We start from the raw sequence: 23,271 nt of genomic DNA, 5'->3' as shown, positions 1-23,271 counted from the left end.
AAATGTTGCTATTAAAATGTATTTGATGTTATATGAAAGAAAATAACGGAGTCTGATCGATGGATAATTTCAACCATAATAACAAAAAAACTATTCCCCCCCGGGATAAGTTAAGTCCGCCGTGGGACTAACATTAGCTGTTTAGAAGCATATCAAACCATTTGATGCGGAAACATACTATTTCAACAATTCCTCACAAAATTTCGGGGGGGGGCCGGGCCCCCTGGGCCCCCCCATAAATCCGCGCCTGAATGCAGGGGTAGACTTCACGCAACACTGGTAACAGTAGGTAGCCTCACACTGCTGCAGTCAGGTTCTGCAGATGTTCTAGCACCCAATACTTTAACCAAATATAGCAATTCATTTGATGAGAATGAATTTATCTAAAAGCAAAGAAAACGTTGTGCAGTTCTGCTAATTTTTGAACTTCTTAGTGACCCTCCAGCTGTCCATTTCGCAAGAAAAATCAGTAAAGTAAGTCGTCCCGGTATTCCACTGTCCCTAAGCAAAGTTTAGTAGATTATAATTGTATAATATGAGCCTCTGTTTGTATTGTGCATACAAAGTCAATCAAGTGCCAAGAAGCAACATCCAAGTGAGATTTGATAGAGAAAAAATATTCTTCGTGGCTAACGTCGCTGTGATAAAAGGCAACATTTTACATTAACTGTTTGTAAATTTCTTTCTAAGATGAGCTTGAAATCATGTGGATTCTTTTATCGAAAGTTGTCATAAAGGTCAAAGGCTGCAAGGTGAGCTTTCATTGTGGTGTAGCAAAGCTGATACAGTTCCTGAAAACAAAGTTTTTAATATATTGGTGCTCAAATCAGCGTTTCTCAACCTGGGGTTTGATGAGAGATATGCTTTGTAAAATATTCAATCACAAAATGCAAATTTATACTTGTAGTGGAACAGTTAACGAGAATGGTAACAGTTGTGAGATTGTAATTTTTTTTAAGTCAAATTTATTTTGATAAACTAATTCTAGGCAAATAATATACAGTATACATGAGAAAGACTAAGAGGGTTTCAGTCGGTAGTGAATGTCTGAAAGCGGGAAAAAAATACATGGTTTAAAAGAGGACTTTATATCTAACAACGGATTTTTACCTAAGCAATAAACTATTTTCATGCTTCCAAACGACAAGTCTACTCACCACAGAAGAAACAAGTCCTGGTCTCATGTCTCTCAAGTCTTTGACTGCTCGAAAGACGTCGACCTTCTGTTCTACATTCCATCTCTCGATGAGATTCAACAAAGCACAAAACACCCCAGTCTGCTTCAAGCCGTCGCTGAAAGCATCAAATCACAAAAAAGCATTAAAAATAATTTCCCAAATGTGTTCCTAATGAATGTGTTGAAGTGATTTGATTGGTTAAACGTACAATATGTAGTTAAGTAGTTTGAAAAGTGACAAATCGCATTAAAGTAATGGCCGGCGTATTATTTTTTGTGGTCAAAATTTGGTTGGTATGCGACTGGGAAAACATTTTTATTTATTTCATAAATATTGATAGAAGCGATGTGTTTCAGCCTGTGCTGCGAGTTCATTGTGGTAAGAGCGTTTTCATTAGCTTTCGGAACACAGTTCCCTAGTCATGCACAAGAACAAATGATGTAGAGTAAGTGTATCGTTGTTTCATAAAGTTCTTTTCTTCAGCTTGAGAGTGCTTTCTTGATTGCAGCTCGTTGGGTTTGTATTACACATGACCAGAGATGGGTGTGATCTTGATCTTCAAGATCACTTTTTTTTTGGTGATCTTGATCTTGATCTAAGATCACTTTTTTTTGTGTGATTTTGATCTTGAAGAACAATAAGATCAAGATCACTTTAAAATTTAAGTTTACTTCCTAGATAGAGGCATTTTTTTAACACTCGTACTGTGCAAAGTAGTTAGTGGCGACTACTAACATTAAGCCACTGCTAATATGGTATGTGTCGAACAAAAGACGATTTAAAATCTCCAACTAATCTGGTCAGTGTTGCCATTTCAAAATTGAAAAAGTTTTCGGTGTTGGTCATAATAAAGAAGTCAACTTTCGTGTACTTTATGTTCACGTATAATAAAAAATTATTTAACTTTGTTCACAATTTCCATGTGTGAATTTTAAAGAAATGTTTGCTTTCTTTGACCCAATTTTAGATGTTTCAAAAGTCTAGAATGGCGGTGTTAAAAAATCTGGACTTTGGTCATGTAAAGTGGTTTATTTCAGCAAATCAACCAGACCAAGACTTGTTTAGGGTCTGAGTATGGAGCGGTTTGTTTGACCGCAAACCTCTGGAACTTTTTTGATAGCAGACAACAGTATCAAGGTTGCCAGATAGGTAAATGGTGCAATAAACATTGACATAATACAGTGAAAGTTAAAACAACTTAGTAACACGAATAAAAACTCCCTCATAAACCAGACAAAAATTTGATAAAAAATGATGCAGTTCAAACTTTATTAATATTTATTTATTATAAATAAAAAGCATAAAACTAATTGCTTTTTCAGTAGGCTACTGCTGTAATTAACCTCGGCCTTGGGTGTGACGTTGCGATTCTACGCAAACTGTAGAAATCGCAATTGTCAACAATTGATAGGCCTAATAGCAACAGTCACTAACTCATTACAATTTTTAGGCCAGCGATCGAGTAGTTTTAAAAGTAAAAGTTAGCAATACCAACTATACACCTTTACCCAAGTTGCTTATACAGTAGTAACTATTTTTTGCAACATCATTGATCAAAAACTTATTTTTTTTTCAAGTACACAAAAATTGATCTTGAAAGTGATCTTGATCTTCAAGATCACGATTTTGATCTTGATCTTCAAGATCACTTAGTTTGGTGATCTTGATCTTGATCTTCAAGATCACCTATTCTTGGTGATCTTGATCTTGATCTTCAAGATCACCAATACTGGTGATCTTGCCCATCTCTGCACATGACTCGGGTATTGTGTTCCGAAAGCTGGTGCAGACCGCTACTAGAATATCGAACCTCCAGCATCAAGCTCAGACAGGTCGTTTGAATCTACTGTACATTTGTGAATTAAACAACAATGATGCTGCTAAAATCTAAACTCAATTTGTAGCATTTTAATTTTCTTACACATTTTAACAATTGACCAACGGAAAGAAACTACTAAATTAAACAAAAGTGTTATTATTGATGTTGTGAGCTAGGTTGCCAATATATGTGCAGTAGATTAGCAGACCTGCTATTCCAACAAATAGCTTGTTGCTTACCTGGCAAATATACAAGATGAGCATGAAATGTTGACGTGATTTCAAAGTTTTGTTACAGTTAGATTAAATATTAGATAGTTATTAATATTTGTTAACATACCAGGTCTGGTGTGAGCTCTGTAGCATATTCCAAGAAGTTAATGTTCTTTTACACATAAACATGATGTTAAAGTTATAAACAAAAATATTTCTTCGACAAAGAAAGTCTCATAATTACAATATTTTTCATGCCAGATTTATCGTGCCATCGGCGCTGGTGTTATGACGAAGACTCCATTTCGATCATCAAATGTGTGATGCAGTCAAAGCACACCATGGATGTCACGTAACTAACCTGCAGTGGACCAGCATGTTTCCTTCAGCCAGATCGCTGCTAAGCATCTTTGCATCATTGATGACGTGGAGAATATCTTCACCACTAGGTGGCTCGTTAAAGTTTGACCAGTTTTCGTAATGAATCTGTGTCACTCTCATCTAAACAGAAAAAGTGAGATAGACTTTGAATTTGATTGATAAACTAATGTCAAAATGTATAAGCTTCCACATTAAATCAACAGCTTTAAAACTAAGGGTACTCTGTGTGGTAACCAAGAAAAATCATTGGAGCATACAAACGAGTAGCTCATATTGGCCCTTCAACGATTTTCTTCGTCACACTTTTAGTTGAAAATAACATATAGATACCTACATTTTTCTGAAACACGTTTAAAAGTTACTTCGTTTTACATGTAACAATGTATAAATTTGTAAAAGTTGATTAAAAATGTGTAGAATACATGTTTTTATAAACCGGTTTCCTAGTCATGGAATATGAGTATCAAGTCGTCCCTGTGTATATTTGGTGTTATTGTAATTCTGAGAAAAATTTCAGTAACACAAAAATGAAAAGTAATCGACATCAAACTTAAATATTGTGATTGGTTAAAATAGCACCTACAAAATGCAAGTGGAATACTTTATACGAGTTATTTATACTCGATTGGAATAAAGTAATTGACCAAGATATTCAGTTTTAATTAAAATTTAATGACTGCAAAATATTGTTATAAGTAGTTGGCGTGTGGTAAGGTAAAGGTGAGCCCTGTACTTAAATCCAAGCATCAAAGAATGATATGATAAGGTTTTTGTTGTATTAAGCTTTTCGCACTAACAAGAGTAGGGTGGTCAGTTCATTTCTCTTGTTCGTCTTTCCAGCAACTGCTCCAATCCAATTTTTTACACGCTGGGTAGAGAGTGTACATGACTTGAAAATGGCCGGGAGAAAGTTTTACGTAGTTTGAAGCTGCAATACTTTTTGTCTGACTTTCTCCGGGTTCGTTTCGTCAGAATGAAGTCAATTAAATCTGTTCAGGTGGTAGGAATAAAAAAAATACATTACTGTAATGACCGACTTTCTCCTCGCCATATTGATAGCAAATAAAAGAAACGTACCGTAACATTCTTTTTCGACACATCAAACCGCCGCAGAATGCAATGATTCCAAGCCTCAACTTCCTCTACAAGCTTGACGTTCAACGTTTTCAGAGACAGTTCAGAGCCTACTACTCCAGTTGGCCAATAACAACAGCACATTTCCTGAAAGCAGTAAAACTATAAACAACAAACTTTAGGAAAACAGATTTTATGTCGTGCTTGTTTATCTATATGAGTTGTTATAATAGTTTCCTATTGCAGCCTATTTTTTCATAAAACAAGTTAAGTTTGTGACATATTTATTCTTACTTGCGGACAAGGACTTCAATAAAAACAAAAACTTAACACAACAAAGTAACAATCTGAGAAATACAAAACGTCATGTCTTATTCTTAAAGCCTATGTGGGCACATCATAGCTTACTCAACATAGCTGATGTACAGCAGCTATACCAAATTAAGTCGTTTGGGATATGATGTCATCCTTACTATTTCTTTTGACGCACCGAGACAATATACTCATTAAAGTAAACGCATAGCGTAGGCATGTGATGTAATATCTCCAGCATACTTTTTTTAGCAAAGTGCAGTAAGAGTATTAGCAAAAGATTAAGATTGCATTGACATAAGTTCACTTTAAGGATGTGCGTAGTTATGATTCGCAAATTGCCAGTCAAATTATTAAAACTAAGTGCCTTTTTATATTTAACTCCTAAAACAAATCAACCAGCACATATTGGAAAACTAAAGAAGCTAATCTAAATCTTAAATAATTTAATGAATCCTGAGACCCCAACTTTTCAGTATTTAAAAGTGTAATGCTCAGGGTTATGGCGGAAAGATCTTAATCAAAATGTAATAATTTTTGCTTCACTAGCACTTGCACTATCAATAGCCAAATTGCTATTGTAAAATTAATTTAATGTGTTTTTGCTGAACATAGTTGCTTACGTACCTGGCCACATTCCTCTAGTGGAGTAAGCATAACAATTATCTTTACGTCACATTCCACGACGGCTCTCCAGAAGTTCAGGACTGTATTTTGCATTGGTCCTTGAGATGCAATCATTTTCTCAAAGCAGAGATATTTCTGTGATATAATCTTGAGGAAATCAGTTTTAGACAAAGATTTTCTTATATCGGTTACGATAGTCCTCACGCAACGCAAAAACTACTTATTGTTCAAATGAAAATAGACAATTTTTTTTAAGCCACAGTTTACTTTGGGATTGCGTTTGCAAACATTAATGAAAAGAAAGCTGGTTCAATACGAGTGAGGATCTGAAGCCGGTGACTTTCGCATGTAGTCCATGTAGGGTGGTAGGCTATTTACATAAGTTGCGCTCACGAGCATACTGAGCCTAGGCGGTTTTCTTCTGCTACTGTAAGTAGCCTTACAGTTGCTCAAAAAAATGAACGAAATCATGACAGTAAAAATTTTATTGCTAGAAAGAGTATCATAAACTTTTTTCAGTCTTAAACATATTAGATTAATCTTAAATTTAACTTACACAATTAGGAAACTAATTAAAGTTTGACAAAAACGTAACAATACAAATGAAGTCGATTCACAAAAGCTAAAGCCCACCTCAACATAGGAAGCGTTCACATAAGGAATATCTTCATCATGAATCTCCGTGGTGAGAATCACCCGTGCATGGTCATCTGTAAAAAGTAACAGGTTGAGAGCTGACCATCAATAAAATAGTTTATTTCTTTTTATCATACTGTACATGTGTTTTTAATATTTGAGCAATTTAAAATTCGTTATCCATGAAAAGTGCCCAGTATACATATTTTAAAACAGTAGATAGGTTATTGTACACAATGCAATGAATATGGAAATATTAATAATTTTAAAACTATTTTAGGATGAATCAAGAAGCTTTGAAAAGCAATTACTGCCAACAAAAGTTATTATATTTGAAAAATGCAAGAAGAAATAACCAAATTTAAATTTAAAAATCAGAAATTAATATTAAATACATTTTTCATTGCTTCAATGATTTCATCCAATGCCTGGTTAAATAGTGAGAGCGTAAAAAAGATTTTCGAAAGAACGTTGGAAGAAGACTTATGAAGATCACACAGCTGTGTCATCTAGAAGACGTAAATATGCTTGAAACAACCAAGATATTGGCTTCCTTGCCTTTATGTACGCTTCAACCTTTATCCTCCTGGCACAAACCGCAGCAAAAGCTATGGGGGTGTTTGTTATTTCCCGCTTTGAGTAACATTGCCGTTAATCAAAAATCTACTTTACCGGGGATATATTCTACTGATTAGAATCAAACTTCTAAATCTTAGCCTACATGGAATATTCATTTCCGTTCGATTTTGATCTTCGTAACAATCTTGAGTTCCAAAGTTCCGTTTTGTTTTTAGTGGCGGAATGCAATCCAACGTAGCAAATTGTTCAACAATTCTAAAATTTGTGTTTTTGGAAATATAAAATTAATGATGCCTTCAAATACAACATAGCACAAATACATACAATAGAAGATATCGGTACTACAGATGCTTATAAAATACATGTAACCTAATATAACAAAGCAACAATCCATATATTTTGTAAAAAGAAGTGTCCTTCCTGGCAGTCAGCACAAAGCTGTAATCGTAAAAACAGCGAGCAATTTGCGATTCTTTAACCATCACGGTGCCATTTGGACTTCCAATCAACTGTATTTTTTTCGGCAGCCAAATGTAGAAAAAGTTTAAAGCTACTGTATATACACCAGTGTTTCTCCGATGAGGCTCGGCTCATCAGTATCGCACAGCTAATCCCATATATTGTCAGAAATATAATCTCAGTTTTCATGAAATGACTTTGAAGCATTAAAGCAATTTCTTACTTACAGTAGTTTAATAGCAATTTATAAGTTTCAAACGATTAAACATTTTAATTTTATTTGTTTATTTGATTTGTTACCTTTTCTTTTGTTGAGGGTGGCTGCGCGACTAGAAGACCTTCCAGGTCACTTTGCAGCCACCGGTTGCAGTATTCATACATACTACGTTATCGTTTGTTTTATCTGACTTTGCTGAATATGTGTATTTATACGGTGCTGGCAACAAAATAAATGTCAATCAATCAATAATTTGCATACCCAAGCTATAAACACTTACGTTGCTTCAATGTTGTTTGAAATATCGTTGAATTCTGCAGTGCTGTAATCTGTTTCTCCAAGTAAATAAATTTCTGCTGCAACTTTGTGGAGAAATACGTACTGATCCTACAAATAACGAAACAGAAAGAATAGACAAAATTTTGAAAATAATACGCTTAGACTGAGACATTTTTACTAGCAAAATGTGTAGCACGTAGCATATTGTAGTGCGTATAATTATTTTGGTGGAGACATGTTTATTAAAAATTTTCTCAATTGGTCAGGTGAAAATTAGGCTATATTAAATTTCTTATTTTTATTTATTGTCTGACCACATGTGTTGCTCTCTAAATATCAAATACGTAAGTAGTATGTGTTTCCGCTTATTAGTAAGGAATTGTACAGTATACAATCAGAAGGAGTCAGAAGCGAATAAACATAGTATTACAATGTTTCGTGTCATTATATTTGTGTGTAGGAACAAAAATTGTCATGACCTTACCACCTTAACTTGCGCAATTATACTTTTCACAGGACATGAGATACATGTGTACTCTAAAGAAATACAATCACTCAAAAATGTAATTACATTTGTCTGCACCATGTCGCAACGGTTTTGCCTCATGCTTTTTACAGTTTCGAAAACATTTATGGAGTAGCCAGACTTCATTTCTCGAATGAGATAATCCATTCCAATGAACGTTCCAGTTCGTCCTACCCCGGCGCTAAAAAGAATAATGGATGAATAATTCTTTTTTTCTAGCACAGTAAGCACACTGCCTTAGATTCTGTTTTTTTTGTCAAAAAATTGGGAATTAATTATAAAATAAATGTTTTAAACACATTAAACTGGGAGACAGTAAGTTTGGCAGATGAGTCCTGCTCTTTACGTGCAAGAACTAGAGAATTGTGACCATAGGACAATTTTCTCTATGAACTATTAGCTGACTGCAGTCATTGTAAACCTTCTCGCACTCAGCCAGAGAGTTGATGCTTTTTTTGAACTATATTAGTTTCAGAAAAACAGAGGAATGGCAATGGTTGGAATCAAACCCACGTCATCGAAAAGACGACTTCCCTAACCATCAAACCGCTGGACAACGTCACTGACGCCGAAATGTTCACTTATATTACTTAATGAGTGCAATCAGCTGATTTAAATGTTGCTTTCTGATTGGTTAAAGAATCTCAACTTCTGCAGTGATCTGCAGATTGCAAATACGCAGCTGGAACGCAGGTGCGTGACGCCCCGTCAGAAATGTGTATTGAACTACTGCCAAGAAAGTTTTTCTATAACTGTTTTAAGAACCAAATTAATCGGAGAGTGTTGTTGCTTGTATTCATTTGCAGAGAGTGATTTTCATAAAACAATTTTTTTGTTTAAGACAACATTTTTACAAGACAACTGTAAGAAAGCAAAACTGCTTTGCACTTGCACGGGCTTGTGCTGAATCTTTTACGGTTATTGAGACATTTACACAACTTCAGTTGTTCGTATAAATGTTGATAAACGAACAAACATAACAGGGTGGAATCCAGAAAATACTAAAGAATGAAACATCACACATAAACTGTGCTGTACTAGCACTCACAAAAAAAAGAAGTGACTCACAGTACCTGCAATGGACAACAATTACACCACCATTGACGTTTTCGTTTCTCCTCAAGACGTCGCTATGGAGTCGTATAATTCCAGTTGTCGTCATGGGAACACCATGGTCAGGCCATTCCGTGTACTGGAACTGTGTGACGATCAGTCGCTCGTCCTTTTTAAGATAAATGTTATGTGATTAACTATTTTTTTGACCATCAGAAATGTTACAATTGGTAAGGAGTCAATTGATATAAATCAATTTAAGCTAATTAAAAAAACATGCTGGGATTGTTTCCTTGCTTCAGATGCTCAAAAGAGCGCTGGTTCAACAACCGCTCAAGGGCATGCGGTTGCGCCTCATGCAGAAAACCTAGAGTCTTGCCTAAAGGTATAGGCACGAAAATTGCTTCCTTACCTTCATTTTATCAAAATTATCTACCAAACACTAAATAGGACAATGGAAATATAGCCTAATTGTTTAATCAGAAAGTTATGATAAATGTAAAATATCCATCAAAGATTATAAATAATGTGTTTCTGAGTTTTCTGCGGGCATTTGCATACAATGATCCAAGCGCACTTTACCTACTTCAAAATTTTGCAATTTTTTATGTTTACTCTATCGTATACTTATTGTATTGTGTCTGGCACGATTTTTTCTCGAAACGCGATTGGTAAAAAATAAAAATAAATGACGATACGACTTGATCAATATAATATTTACATCTACTGTGAAATGGACGACAAGTGGCTCTTCTTGCCCCATCTTGTGAGTACCATTTACATCCAAGCTGATGCCAAAAGAAACTTATCAACCACGAGCCTCCATCCGGACGGCAAAGCTGCAGGGGGCAATGAACAAGTTCAGACACCCCACCATCCTGCAGCTCAACATAAAAGGTTACACAACAAGCAAGACCAAAGTTGTGGAGCAGCTTGCCCTTACCAACTTGGCACTCGTCATTCTCCTTCAAGACACCCACTGCAACTCTGCAGATAGGCTAACTATTTCCAACTACGTGCTGGCCGGGTCTATCTTAAGCAGGAAGCATGGCATTCCACGTTTGTGCATGAGAACCTGATGTGGACCTTTGTCGATCAATCTTCAACGGATGCTGAGATTGAATACGTGTGCATACGTATCTAACACTACAACATCGTTAATATGTACAAGCCCCCACCCTCGTGAATGATACCATCATCCCTTTCAACGTTCGCCTCCTCCAATCTCTACTCTGCCAATTCCAACGGCTAGCACATCGACTGGGGCTACAACAACACAAGCAGTGACGGAGAATTGCTGGCTGACTGGGCTTTTACAAATCATCTTGCCTCCTATTCAATCCAAAAGAACCAGCCAGTTTTCACTCTGGTGGTTGGGAAACAGGGACAAACCCTGACTTGGCTTATGCGAGTGTTGACATCTCTCTTCCGGACGGGAGTGTGCGTCAGAAGTTCCCACGGTCCTATCGCAGTCTACCCCTCATTATCGCCCCAAAACTTGTGACCCCATCCAGAGTTTATCAGCGAAGCGATGGAACTTCAAAAAAGCCGATTGCAATCAATAAAGAATAAATACACAACATAACACAGATGACCTGACAATGCTCCACTCCACAAAGTCGTGGGAAAACCTTGAAGACACACTGAGCCAGGACACAAAACCTTCTCAGCTTATCTCCAGAAATGACGACTGAAACCCAGCGAAACCAAAACCATGGCAGCAGCTTTACATCTACACCATCGAGAACCCAATCGTGAGTTGACTTTTAAGTACATCGGAACATCTCTGTTCTTCTGTCGCAAACCAAAATACTTCGGGGTGATATTAGACAGATCGCTCACGTGCTGCCACCATTTTGTGCAACCGCGCAACAAACTTTCATCACGCGCTGTGTTAAAGCGCCTGGTAGTCTCCAGCTGGGGTGCGAGAGCTGACAATTTGCGTATAGCAGCTCCAGCCTTTGTTTATTCCTCAGCAGAGTACTGTGCGCCTGTTTGGTGCCGCAGTGCTCACTGCCATAACATCGACACTGATATCAACAGCTCTCTGCGCATGGTGACCGGATGCCTGCATCCCAAATCATTGGGCAATCTTCTCTTTCTTTCTGCCATCCAACCTGTTGACCTTCGTCGCGAAGAAGCCACTCTGTCTCTCGGTCGACGGGCATTGGAACCTAACCATCTTATCCACAACAAGATATCTGCTCCTTGAACGAGCACCCTTATTGATTGAAATTAATACACTCATTTGTTGCATCCGTTCAACTCCTGATCAACAAAACTGATATAAAAAACATCTCTTCGACTAATCCAGTGGAAAATAAATGGAATGCTGAATGGAAGCCAAACACTACCAGACTCGACTCGTTCATCCCCGATGCCGACACCCGTTCTAACGGCCTAACCTGCAGAAACAGGTGTGGGTACGTCTCAACCATCTCCGTACGGTCGTTGGACTTTTCCGCTCAACCGTGCACCAATGGGGAATAGCCCCTTCCTCCTCTTGTGAATGCGGTGCAGAGGGTCAGATCGCAGACAAAATCATTAACGATAGTACCACTTTTAAGCCACTTAATAGAGTGGAAGGGGTGCGTGTCTTGGATGATGAAACAAAAGGCTGGCTGCTGTTAATAGCCTTCCAGCATAGTCCGGAAACTTTGCGAATCTGGAGTTGAAAAAGGATATACCATCGGCTCCCGATGCTTTCAGGCTGACGATGACGACAGTTATCGTTTTATTTTTGATTTGGTCTTTTCTGTTTCTCGTTAACTTAACAGACGTTTATAAAATTGTTTTCAGTTTATGGACAAAGAATCTCTAAGTAACCAAAAGACTTCATTAAACCTTTTGAATACTGTACATCTTAAATTTAAAATTCTTCAAACCTTTGTTTCATCATTTTTCAAAGTCATTTGGACTGTTCTGATGATGTAGCATCCTTTTACAACTTCCTCCACAGGAACTATTGTGAAGTCATCAGTTTCCATAGTGGAATCTTTATCCGGCCAATACTTTTCGCATTTTTTCTGAAAAACATACAAAAGTGAATAAACAGTTGGCGCACTTATGTGGGTAAACTTTACAATCTAGGTTATTAGCTTTGCGCCTCAATAAAATTTGTCTCCGCAACATTACGTAATGTGGTGGACGACTGCAATATTTGCGACAAAAAGGGCATCAAGAGACTATTATTTAAATATAAATAAAATAGGCTCTCACCTAGATTGCTTCACAATATCTCACCTAGTTGTTACTTTTGAGTCATCCATTGTTTTATTTTGTATTTTATAGCACAATTGATAGCAGATAGGAAGACGTGACACCAACCGTTTCATTTTGAAAATAAATATGGATCCGGCCACCCTCGATAACAGGGACATCACTAGATTAAAACTGGACTACTACCCTACTTACTCCTGCATGAATAAACAGCACACATTCAACTTGATATACGCACCTTCCCGTTTTCAACAACCTGAGCCAACATTACGATGACTTGGCATTTTTTCTGCCATATCATGACCCAGAAAGCTTCAATTGTATCCTTGAGTGGTCCTTGTGTTGCTATGAAGCGATTAGGAGAGCAATCGCTCTGTAATCAAAGCATAGTATTGCTTTATCAAACTTATTACAGATTAAAGTATTCCAGTTTTAAATACCTTAGTCAAACACTTGAGAACACGTTTTTGTGGAGATCAAATCAAACCACAGTTTCAATTTAAAAACAATCTAAACCTAATAATAAATTTTGGGCACTTTGCTTTATTTTGCTACAACCCATCTAATTTCACTGAATTGATATATGGTATAACGCACATTAACTGACGATAAATTTAATTTTATTTGTTTTAACATACTGCGCAGTAGTTGTGTAAATTGTTTCAGAAAAACTACTACAATAATTTTCAGAATAGCTTTATTGAGTATATGTGATCAAACAGTGTCTAAAGTCCATTATTCAGCAGCTCACTTGAATATGCGATGCGTTGATGTATGAGAGTCCGTTGGTATTTCCTTGTCCACTTTCCAGATTCACTATGGTATGATCAACTGGAACAAAATAATTGTATGTTTTAATGAACCTTTTAAATGCACTATGTATGTCAATGAAGTATTACAATGAACTTAATTTACTTTGCAATCCTTAACACTCGGCTCTAACAAACTAAAGAGGAAATCGTAATCATTGAAATCTAATTGAAAAAATGGGTAACATTGCCATTGGATTTTATATCTTGTGTTGGCTTTTTTTAAATCAGAACTTTAAAAAGAGCTTTGTAAAAAAAATAATTAAAACATTATGTAAGAATCAAAATAATATGAAATTGCAATGGCTCAAAAACTAAGATGAATATCTTATGCAAAGTATTAAATTTATTGCTATTTGTGATACGTATGCACAATTGGAGGGTAATTCAAAAGTTTTAATTACGTACATGGCAAGATGTTCTTGTATCTGTTTAGCTTCTTGTGTTGGTCCAAAGCAGCGAATTTATTTGGCAGTTTTAGTTGTGCTGACAATGCCTTTATTGCCTTGAAAACAAACACTTGCTAATGCAGCTAGTTCACGGTTGAGGTGAAACGTTTGGAAATGTAGCCTAATGGTTTACAAATGATTACTTGTTTATTCTGCATCTATACTACTATACATTACAATTAATTTTAATTTTAATGTAATCCATTATAATTGCAATTACACGTTGACGGTTATAATTATTCATTTTTATTGTTTTAAAACAGTAAATAAAATACGGGATTAATTCAGCAATCCCCGATTAGCCTTTGAAAACATTATATTACAATAATGACAGTATTTACTTTTATGTAATTTTAGAAAAATATAATACTATACATATTACTGTAAAATAGTTTTGTTCAGTGGTGATGGTGTTTCGTTATTATACGACAAAACTTAATGAAAAATGCAATAAGTATATAACATAAACGATAGAAACATTCAGAGATAAATTTTAAATATTTAACATAAAACAGTAGAACAAAAGCAGACTATATCAAATATAGGTGATTAATGCACACTAAGTTTACGGAATGATGTTCATCTACAAACGCATTACTTTCCTTTAATGTTTGGGTTAAAATGTTTTTTCTGAAAGCTAACACGTAGTAAAAAGTTGTTACACACCATTTGGATCATCTTGAACGGCCTTCAATAAACTGTGTTACACATCATCTTTTGCAAGATAAAAACACTTTAACCCATAATGAATGGTCCAATTACAGAAAAGTGAAAAAACGTAGATTCGAAATAAAAATGGATGAATTCAGTGGGTTTTAAAGAAGATGAATATGAGGAGGTCGAGTGCAATAAAACCAAAACTCACCAAAAACTGATCCTTCAGTACTGTGCTGCCAGCATCCACCAAGCGAAGATAAGTAGTGTGAAAATTTTCCAGCAAAATTTCCGCATCACTTCCTGGGTTTGAGGTCGGACTTTGAAAGTTTTCGTATATTCCATCTAATGTAACGTCTGTCCCAGAATCTTAAACGAAAGTGTTATTGTCGTTAAGCTTGTAGAGCGTAAACTAACTTAAACATATCCAAAGCTTTTGAACCATGCAACATACTAAGGGCAGCAACTCTGTGTGTAATTACTTTAATTGTGTTGATTCTTCACACAAAAAAGCTTGTGTAAAACCTAATTGTGATGATTCTTTAACCCATTAAACGCCCCACCTATTTCTAGAAGTTAATTTTTTTTTCTGATATGTTAGTAGCACCCTTCCAGTTTCCATAATTAGTAAAAAAAAATAAAAATTATTTATTTGTTTATTGAGGCGTTGCAGAATCGCAACGTCAGCGGTTAAGCGATAAATTTTTGTTTAATTGTTTGACTAATCGAGTGTTAAGACTCCTTTTCCTTTGCGTCTCTCTTTAGACTGTTTTCTTTTTTTCCTCAGAACATCTAAAAATCTAAAACCATATCGTCAGACTAATAAAATAATGGCGTAACTCACTTTTTGACGAAATTGAGATATTAGTGTTTTGTAGGTCCCTAAAATGTAGCGCACCTGCCACATAATTTTCTAAGACCTACTGTATACGTTAACGAGAAAGTGGTATTTTTGTAAAAATGTCAAATGGCCTAACTCAAACGCATGACGACTTAGGCCATTTTACAAATCTTTTTAATCGTTTGCTGGAAATAAAGCTTTCCTCCAACAGAGCAGATGGTCAGAAGACGACTATCTAAACTGTACAGAAATAGAGCTTCTATCACAAGTCTAGACGATTAATTTAGCACAAAATAATTATGTTTTTTTTTATTCTATGTATCGTAATCTTGGCCATGTCCAAGTAACTACTGGTACCCTACTTAAATCAATCTGTTTTTTTCTGTTCCTTTGAGAAGCTTCATTTTTTTAGCACTCTGGTAGCGCGACTTATCACCTCACACTGTGATACAGGCAGTGGTGGATTTCCAGAAGATTAGCTTCCGGAACGTTTGCTTTTTACTTTCCAAATGTGCTAGGTGCCATAGAAGAAATTGAGAAATATGCCCTTATATGAATTTGAAACAACCAGAGATGTATGTATACGCCGCAAATTCTACGCTGCAGACTTGCAGCGTAGACTTTTTGTTTACGCTAACGCTTGCGACCACATTTTTTTGGATAGTTTGCGCTTGAGGCTACGCCGTAAAGTTTTCGCGGTTTTTTAGTGCATAGCGTCAACGCATACTTTTTATTGTCTTTTTTTCGCTACAACGCGCCAATACCTTCCAGCGCTGCAGTTGAAAGAATGTTTTCAATGGGCAAAGACATATTGGAACCAAAACACAGCAAAAGGTCACATGAACACTTTCAGATGCTTGTGTATCTTCGTGAAATTCAAAATAAAACTTGTTTGTTTCGAGTGGTTTATACCGTGTGAATGTTTGGCACCTAGCAAACAAAATTAGTTTACGCTAGTGTATGCGCTGACGATGACGCCGCCAACTTTTTTTACAAGTTACGTTCACGCATACGGCGTATGGTTTTTCGAACGTTTGCGTTTACGCTGAAGGCATCAATATTTTTTGTATGCGCTTACATCACTGGAAACAACATACTTAACCCTCTGTCTACCGTGGGGTCCAATGGCTCCCAAAACTAATTTCGCTCTGCGATTTCTCAGGACATATAGCAGATGCGATATTGATATACCTTGAATTCTCACAGCTTTGCTTGATCTTTAGGACAATAAATTAATTAATGATCTCAATCAAAACTTGGTAGCATAAAAAAAAAAAATAGCATCTTGTACCGTGGGGTCCAACGGACCCCAAGCCTGCTGCATTCGAAGTAATCTTGTATTACAACAGCACTAAAAGAGGAGTCGACACTATTCACAGAATGGTTAGGAAATACACTTCCAAAAAAATGATGAGAAGATGGCCGATAGCTTTATTTTACAATATGATCGATGTCACTGCTGTCAATACTTTTGTGATATGGCATCAATTGCAAGGCGAAAATAGCAGCACAACATTGAAGCATGCATGCATGAAAGAGAAGAAATTTGTAGATTCAATTAGGAAAAGAGCTTGCTGGATTACCAGCTTCGACTTCAATATCAACAAAACATCTAAATCCGCAACAAATAAAAGTAACAGCTGTTGAAGATCAGGCGGTAAAATCAAAGAAGGCTATAGATGCTATCTTTGCGAAAGACACAAAGACCAAAAATGCAGACAATTCTGTAGCCTACTACTTGCAAACTCAACGTTTGCCAAGAACATTCACAATTCATTTGCAATGAATGCGATAATATATAAAGTCACAATATTTCTTGTGAACTAATATGTAGGCCTAATATGAGTTTTTTAGCCAAATCTCCCAATAGTTTGACCATTGCTCAAGAATAGACCAATTCCGTATCAGGATGGTTGTGCATGGGCTACTGTATGACTTGTTTGTTAAATTTCGAGTATTTTTGGTTTTTCTACAGTGTTTATAAGTTATGATTTTTGTAATCTGTTACGTCCTTTCCTATTGAGCTTTAATTTCATCATCGGAGCTGATTTTTTTGTCCAAAACAAGTACTTTGAAATTTGGGGTCCAATGGATCCCAACGGTAAAACTTGCATATATTTTTTTCGGTAGACAGAGGGTTAATGTATGTGTTTGAAACGTTGCTAAAGTAAGTATCATAGTTTATGTAGGCTATAGATGATGTAACGATGTTCAATGCAAATATTCGTATTTTAGTGAAACAATATGACAAAAATTACAACAAGTTCCACAATATTTCAAGACATTCATCGTAGGCGATTCAATACCATAAGACCCTTGGCGACTTCGGGTCTCAATTGCCGAGTTACGTCCCTGGCGCAACCAAGATCCAACATAGGCCTACTTTGCTGGTGAAAACGTTCTCAGTGGAGGACCGACCATTCGTATAAAGAGTAAACTTGAAACAGTTACAGCGTGTAGAGAAGCACTGGCAAATGTCAGTATAGGCCCGGATTTAAAGGGGGACAGAGGGTGCAGTTACCCCGGGTCCCCTTTTTGAAGGGCCTCCCGACGTGGAAAAATGTAATTTTGTGCTGTTTTTCTTAATTTCTCTCAGCCTTTGAAGTTTCTGCAAAATGCCTCCTTTTTCTGTCAAGGTTAATTTTTAATCACAATGTGGGAATTAACTGAGCTTGGCGTAAAGGCATTAGCAACGGTGTGGGTGACTTGCAAGTTATGCCTACATCCTTGCAAAGTTTTTCGCCCTCTCGACGCAAAAAATTTTTTCAAGGGCCCCCCGATCTAAAAGTGCCCCGGCGCCCCATACTCGCCCCTGTGTCAGTATGAGGTTCATTTGTGAAAATCCGCGCTCACACTCGCTCGATGAAATTGAAATGGATTTTAGTGACATTATCAAATTTTGAAGACTCTAGGATCTTTTTTCGTAGTTATTTATTCACGAAGTCCCCTCACAGCTTCGCGTTCAGTTTTCGTTTTCTCCGTGTGTTATTAGGAGGGGGGCCGGAACGATTTTTGACTGGGGGGGGACAGGATTATGAAAAAAGGACACTTTTGTTGCTGAAAGGCCAATTTTTTTTATGTTTTAAGATAAAATATCGCGATAATGCTCATCTATCAGCTCATTATCGAGTAATGATACAAGTGTCCGGTATACAAAAATAGGGCATCATGCTATGTTAGAATAGTTATAATGATGTAACCTACTGTGTTGCAGAATTTTGTGCTTTGAATATTATTTTGAGGCAAATATAAAAGATTATAATTAGGCTAAAAGCGAATAGCAGAAATTGTTATATTGCAAAATGTGCAGTAGCTTACATGACCTTAAAAAGGCACCATTGCCTCCCTGCCCCTCCATCCACAGCAAAAGTGAGGGCAGGGGGGGCATTCAACCCCCTGCCCCCCGCTTCCGGCGCCCCTGGTTATTAGGCCTACTGTGTTTTCTGGTCAAGTAGTTGAAACACTTAGCCGTCCAGCATTGAAAATTTTATAAGAAGCCAAAGCCAAGTCGGAAAACTTTGGACACTGGTCATGGCTCAAAGATTTTGTTCTATCTAATGTTCAAGACTTTGACGGCACTGAACGTCCACGGTGTAGCCTACTTCTGTGGGGATCTTGACCAATAGGTCGCGGATAAGACTGTTTTTATTGTTACTCTTTCCAGTTGGTACCACGACTGTTCCGACATACACGGCTACTCTGAATAGGGCAAGGAATAGGCCTACTAAGAGTGGTGCTAAGCAGCGGAAAACAGTCACTATTGGTAGACGGTAGCCTAATAAAAGTGGAAGCGTACAGGGAAAAACTCATTGTGACTTAATAAAATATCGGAGTGCAAACGTCAGGGTGTGGCGTTAGGTTAGTCGAGCTGCCTCAAGGTTGCACAATAACGGATCAAATTAACTCTACTCTGAGTAGGGCAAAGCATAATATTATTAATAAAAGCATAAAATATTTGAGCTTCCGGGTCGCCGTTCCGGACAAGTCAACTTTTTGATCGAGCTTCCGGAGCTGCGTTCCGGACCGTTCCAGCTGAAATCCGGCCCTGGATACAGGTCAGATCTTCTCAATGCACCGTTTCTCGAAGTTTTCTTGCACTCATGGCAGGTTTTTGTAGAAAGCCATTGTTGGATACTTAATTAATTCTCAGCTTAATATCACACTTAGCAACTCTATAAACTCATTGCTGGTTCTTCGCCGTCATTCTTGAGTTTAACTGATGGGAGAAGGAAAATATAGATTTCAAAACGTTTAAATTGACTTTTATGTGTAGGTAAATGTGCTAAAATAGGAAAAGAGGAAAATCACTTTTTGGCGAAATTTCTCAATGACTTGCATACTGTAGATTCTCATTACTGTAGAAAGGTCACAAGGTACAGAAAGAATAAATTTTTGTACCCTGGAACATGGCCACCTGGAGATGTGGCCTGATTTGTCACATTTTGCAGATTTTAATTACAGCTACTGCTAGTGTTTGACTGACATTTTCTGAGATTGTTTTACTTTTTGCTATCTCCTAATGATAGGCTATAAAAGCTTTTTGTTGTCTTGGGGAAGCAGTAGCAAATGAGAAAAAGTAAGTTGAAAAACGCTGAATCCGACTGTTATTGAAAAATTAACAGTCTGACTAAAATCTTCGAAATCAATTTTTTTTTGTTTTTCAACATCTGAAGATGTTAAAACCTATTGTGTCGTCTGGGGAAAACAGTGAAGAAAGCGTAAAAATACAATTTTTCGAAAAAGTTATTTAAATATTCGCAAAAAGTTAGCAAAACCTAGAAATTTCCGCAAAATGTGACAAATCAGGCCGTATCTTTAGCTAGCCATGCCTGGAACTACCATAATCCAACTTCATCGGCAAAACAAAGAGCTTGCTGAATCATCAGGAATACGATCATTGAGCACAGCCTATTTTAGTGAAGTATTTCGTGATGAGAGCTTCTCCGTCTTCATCGTCGGCTCCAGCTCGTGTCCGAGCATTGGTTTGTCTTCAAATTGAATTTGGCTTTGGATGGTGAGATGGTGATGTCGTATGTGGCTTTGGAGGCCCAGTCTTATGATGGAAAAGACGTGGGAGACGATCATCATAGATCCGCCGTCAATGTGTGAAACCGGGCTGGAGGCTTCCAACTCTTCCAAGCTTGCCCCGTTACCCGTAATATCTTCGCCATTGGGCTTTGTTTGGTCCAGGTCTAAATTGAGACAAAGGCCATTCGCTTGTATGGTTGTTTAAGGTGGTCATAAGCGAGGGCTACGCACACACTCTTGGCCAGCTCCATGTCCACTGCGTTCCAATAAGATCGAAACGTGCAGCTTCAGGGGAACTGGTTGGAACGGGCTGCCGGGTGCTCTGTTCATACCACGTAAGGATCAGTGCGACGTGTGTGTTTCATTCAAACACAGTAAAATTACCAAGGAACAATACGATGACCATATCAAGTTGAAGAATGAAGCTTGATATGAGAAGACGAAAGACAAAAAGTCCGCTAGCACAGTAAAATCCGTATGGACAATGGATTCACAGGCTGTACTGTGTCCCAAAACTTAGGCAAGCAGTATGTAGGCTAAAAACCAAACTATAAAACCAAGCTGCAGGTACACAATTTTACACTATTCAATCTTCAATAAAAAGATGCTTATTGCTCTATTTGGAATGAAACAGAAGGTGATTTACGCAGTGAAGTATTCGCTTTCTTGCAGTTTAATCATTTCGAACGGATAATTTCTGAAAGCCCCGGTCTGGAGGAGATAGTTATTTGAAGTGATGGGTGTGGATATCAAAATAGAAACTCTAATGTTTCTAGTGCCTACTGTGCCCTTGCATGGAAGCATGGCATCACTATTACTCAGAAGTACCTCGTGGCTGGTCACACTCAAATGGAGTGCGATAGCATGCAGAGTACTATCGAGCGAAAATTGGTAAACGACATTTTTACGACGAGAGATTACGAAATTATCATCCAGAATGCCAGGATCAGACCGCATCCCAACAATGTACAGAGGATGCAACACAGTGATTTTATGAAAATCGATGGATGATGCTTGTTGAGTATCAGACTTGGAAAGAAAGCTGGAGATCCCACGGTTCATGATCTTAGAGACCTGAATCATGAAAGCAGTGGAAAGGTATTGTACAAGGTCCCATTATGTGAGGTTGCACAGTGGGAGGATCTGCCACAGCGGTCACAAACAAACTTAGGCGACACTACATGGATTCCTGTTTTTTCAAGCCACCTTCCAATCAAATTGAGGAAATACAATGATCTCCAATCTATGAAACATAATATGCCAACAGGGTGCCACTCCTTTTTGATAATTTGCCTCATTACTGATATAATTTATTCAGCTTGTCTTTCCAACTCTGAACTGTTTTTGGGTGAAATATGCAGTCAAGCATGAAATACAACTCCTATCGTAAGATTGGAATTGTTATTAGGGCTTTTCCTGTTAAATCTAGTCGTATTATTACTGTTATTATGTCACCGTTAGAAAACTCATATTGATAAACTCAAAATATCAAATGGCCTAAGTCATGTCTGTGCATTCGGAAAATGGCCTAAGTCATCCCAGCACATTATGGGATGCAAAATGAAACAAATCAAAGTATAAATGCTCATTGTAGTTGTGACGACATGCTACTTTCGTTTAACTGTACAATAAATATGATAAAAACAACTGTGTAGACAGTTTTTTTATTAGTCTTGACGATATTTTACTCAAGTGCGAAAACATAGTTTTCTATTCACAATTGCAAACAACGAAATCATATGGCATAAAAACATACGAGTAGGCTAACACAATGTCTTTGAACACATCTACTTTGGATTATTGCCTGTTTTTGTGGTACAATTCATTGCAATGCTGATGAAGAGGAACGTCACACATCCCACAAAGAACGTTTTGCTGTGACACTGTCAGCAACGACGTCTTTTATTGCAGTGACTAGTTTTTAGAATGTGGTGCGCTGTAGAATTACTTGGTCGGCTGTATTCAAAAACAAAAACACTTGGTCGGCCAGTGGCAGAGATTGCTAAGCGTTTGGAGTTCAAAAGTTTCACAGTCACTTGTCGTCGAAACTCTAGTCCCAGCAATTTCCTTTCCAAATCTTCCAGCTTGTCAGCTTCTTTGCTTACAAGAGATGATAAGAAAGAAACCTTTTTCCTACTCTATTTTACTTCCGATAACCTGCATTTTTTCTTCGGACCTGACGTCGTTTGCACATCATCACTTGTATTGGGTGCAATGAATTTCAATCTCTCCTGCAGCGTCTGGTAGCACTGCTTCACTTTCTGTCAAATCGTTTTCGTCCATACCCTCTTCGTCGCTAACTGCAGCCGGATCTGGAGGCCGCCAACTACAGCCGGATCATGACCATGTCAATTTCATCTTCTTCACAATATTCCATATCTTCGAAAGCGGCTAATAGCCTACCTCCTCTACACTAGTAAGAAACTTCTGGCGAGACATTATTTAGTGTAACGTAATGCGTTTGGAAAAAATAGCAGTAGCTCGGCCTGCCTCTTGTAACAATTAGTTATCGTGTGAGACAGAAAACAAAAGCCAGCTCTTTTTCGGTCAAGCCATCAGTAAGACAACTAAGTATCGTTTAGAGTTGGACAACTGGTTACTGGCTCGTAATTCTCAGAAATCATTTGCAAATCAGGTCAATTGTCACTTTATTGTTTCGTAAATGCTTTGTTAGCAAACAAGCATAAGTTTTTGCCCGTAATATTTTAGCATTACTTCACTATACTTTAAGCCAATTTTTGAAATTATTTTATTAAGTTAATGCATATTAAAAAATGCGCTCGAAATGCGTAAAAAGTGTCGTAAAAGAGCGATGATTTTAAGTATACAAAAAAAATTGTTTTTTTTAAATAAGGTTTTAAGCACTTTATTTAGAGTTTAAATGACAAGAATATTAATTTTTTTAGATAGAAGTTTGCT

At 37.1% G+C, this 23,271-nt stretch overlaps 1 protein-coding gene across 1 annotated transcript in view; it reads right to left on the bottom strand.

Annotated features, from left to right (window-relative positions):
* Positions 1-692: 692 nt before the first annotated feature.
* The window catches only part of LOC145770878 (receptor-type tyrosine-protein phosphatase epsilon-like), a 29,325-nt gene continuing 6,746 nt past the window's right edge, over positions 693-23,271 (bottom strand). Inside the window, exons 10-24 of the mRNA XM_082582621.1 lie at positions 14,695-14,852; positions 13,789-13,885; positions 13,323-13,402; positions 12,810-12,944; positions 12,238-12,378; positions 9,373-9,521; positions 8,345-8,480; positions 7,775-7,881; positions 6,961-7,073; positions 6,237-6,313; positions 5,604-5,738; positions 4,668-4,811; positions 3,571-3,710; positions 1,158-1,293; positions 693-791 (exon numbers count right to left, since the gene is read on the bottom strand). Of these exons, the coding sequence (XP_082438747.1) occupies positions 717-791; positions 1,158-1,293; positions 3,571-3,710; positions 4,668-4,811; positions 5,604-5,738; positions 6,237-6,313; positions 6,961-7,073; positions 7,775-7,881; positions 8,345-8,480; positions 9,373-9,521; positions 12,238-12,378; positions 12,810-12,944; positions 13,323-13,402; positions 13,789-13,885; positions 14,695-14,852 (1,823 nt within the window). The 3' untranslated portion in view covers positions 693-716. The remainder of the gene's footprint in view (positions 792-1,157; positions 1,294-3,570; positions 3,711-4,667; positions 4,812-5,603; positions 5,739-6,236; positions 6,314-6,960; positions 7,074-7,774; positions 7,882-8,344; positions 8,481-9,372; positions 9,522-12,237; positions 12,379-12,809; positions 12,945-13,322; positions 13,403-13,788; positions 13,886-14,694; positions 14,853-23,271) is intronic.

Source organism: Aplidium turbinatum, chromosome 5 (assembly GCF_918807975.1).
Source record: "Aplidium turbinatum chromosome 5, kaAplTurb1.1, whole genome shotgun sequence".
NCBI lineage: Eukaryota > Metazoa > Chordata > Ascidiacea > Aplousobranchia > Polyclinidae > Aplidium > Aplidium turbinatum.
Note: the sequence above shows the minus strand (reverse complement) of the source record. Positions and strands in the feature narration are given on the sequence as shown.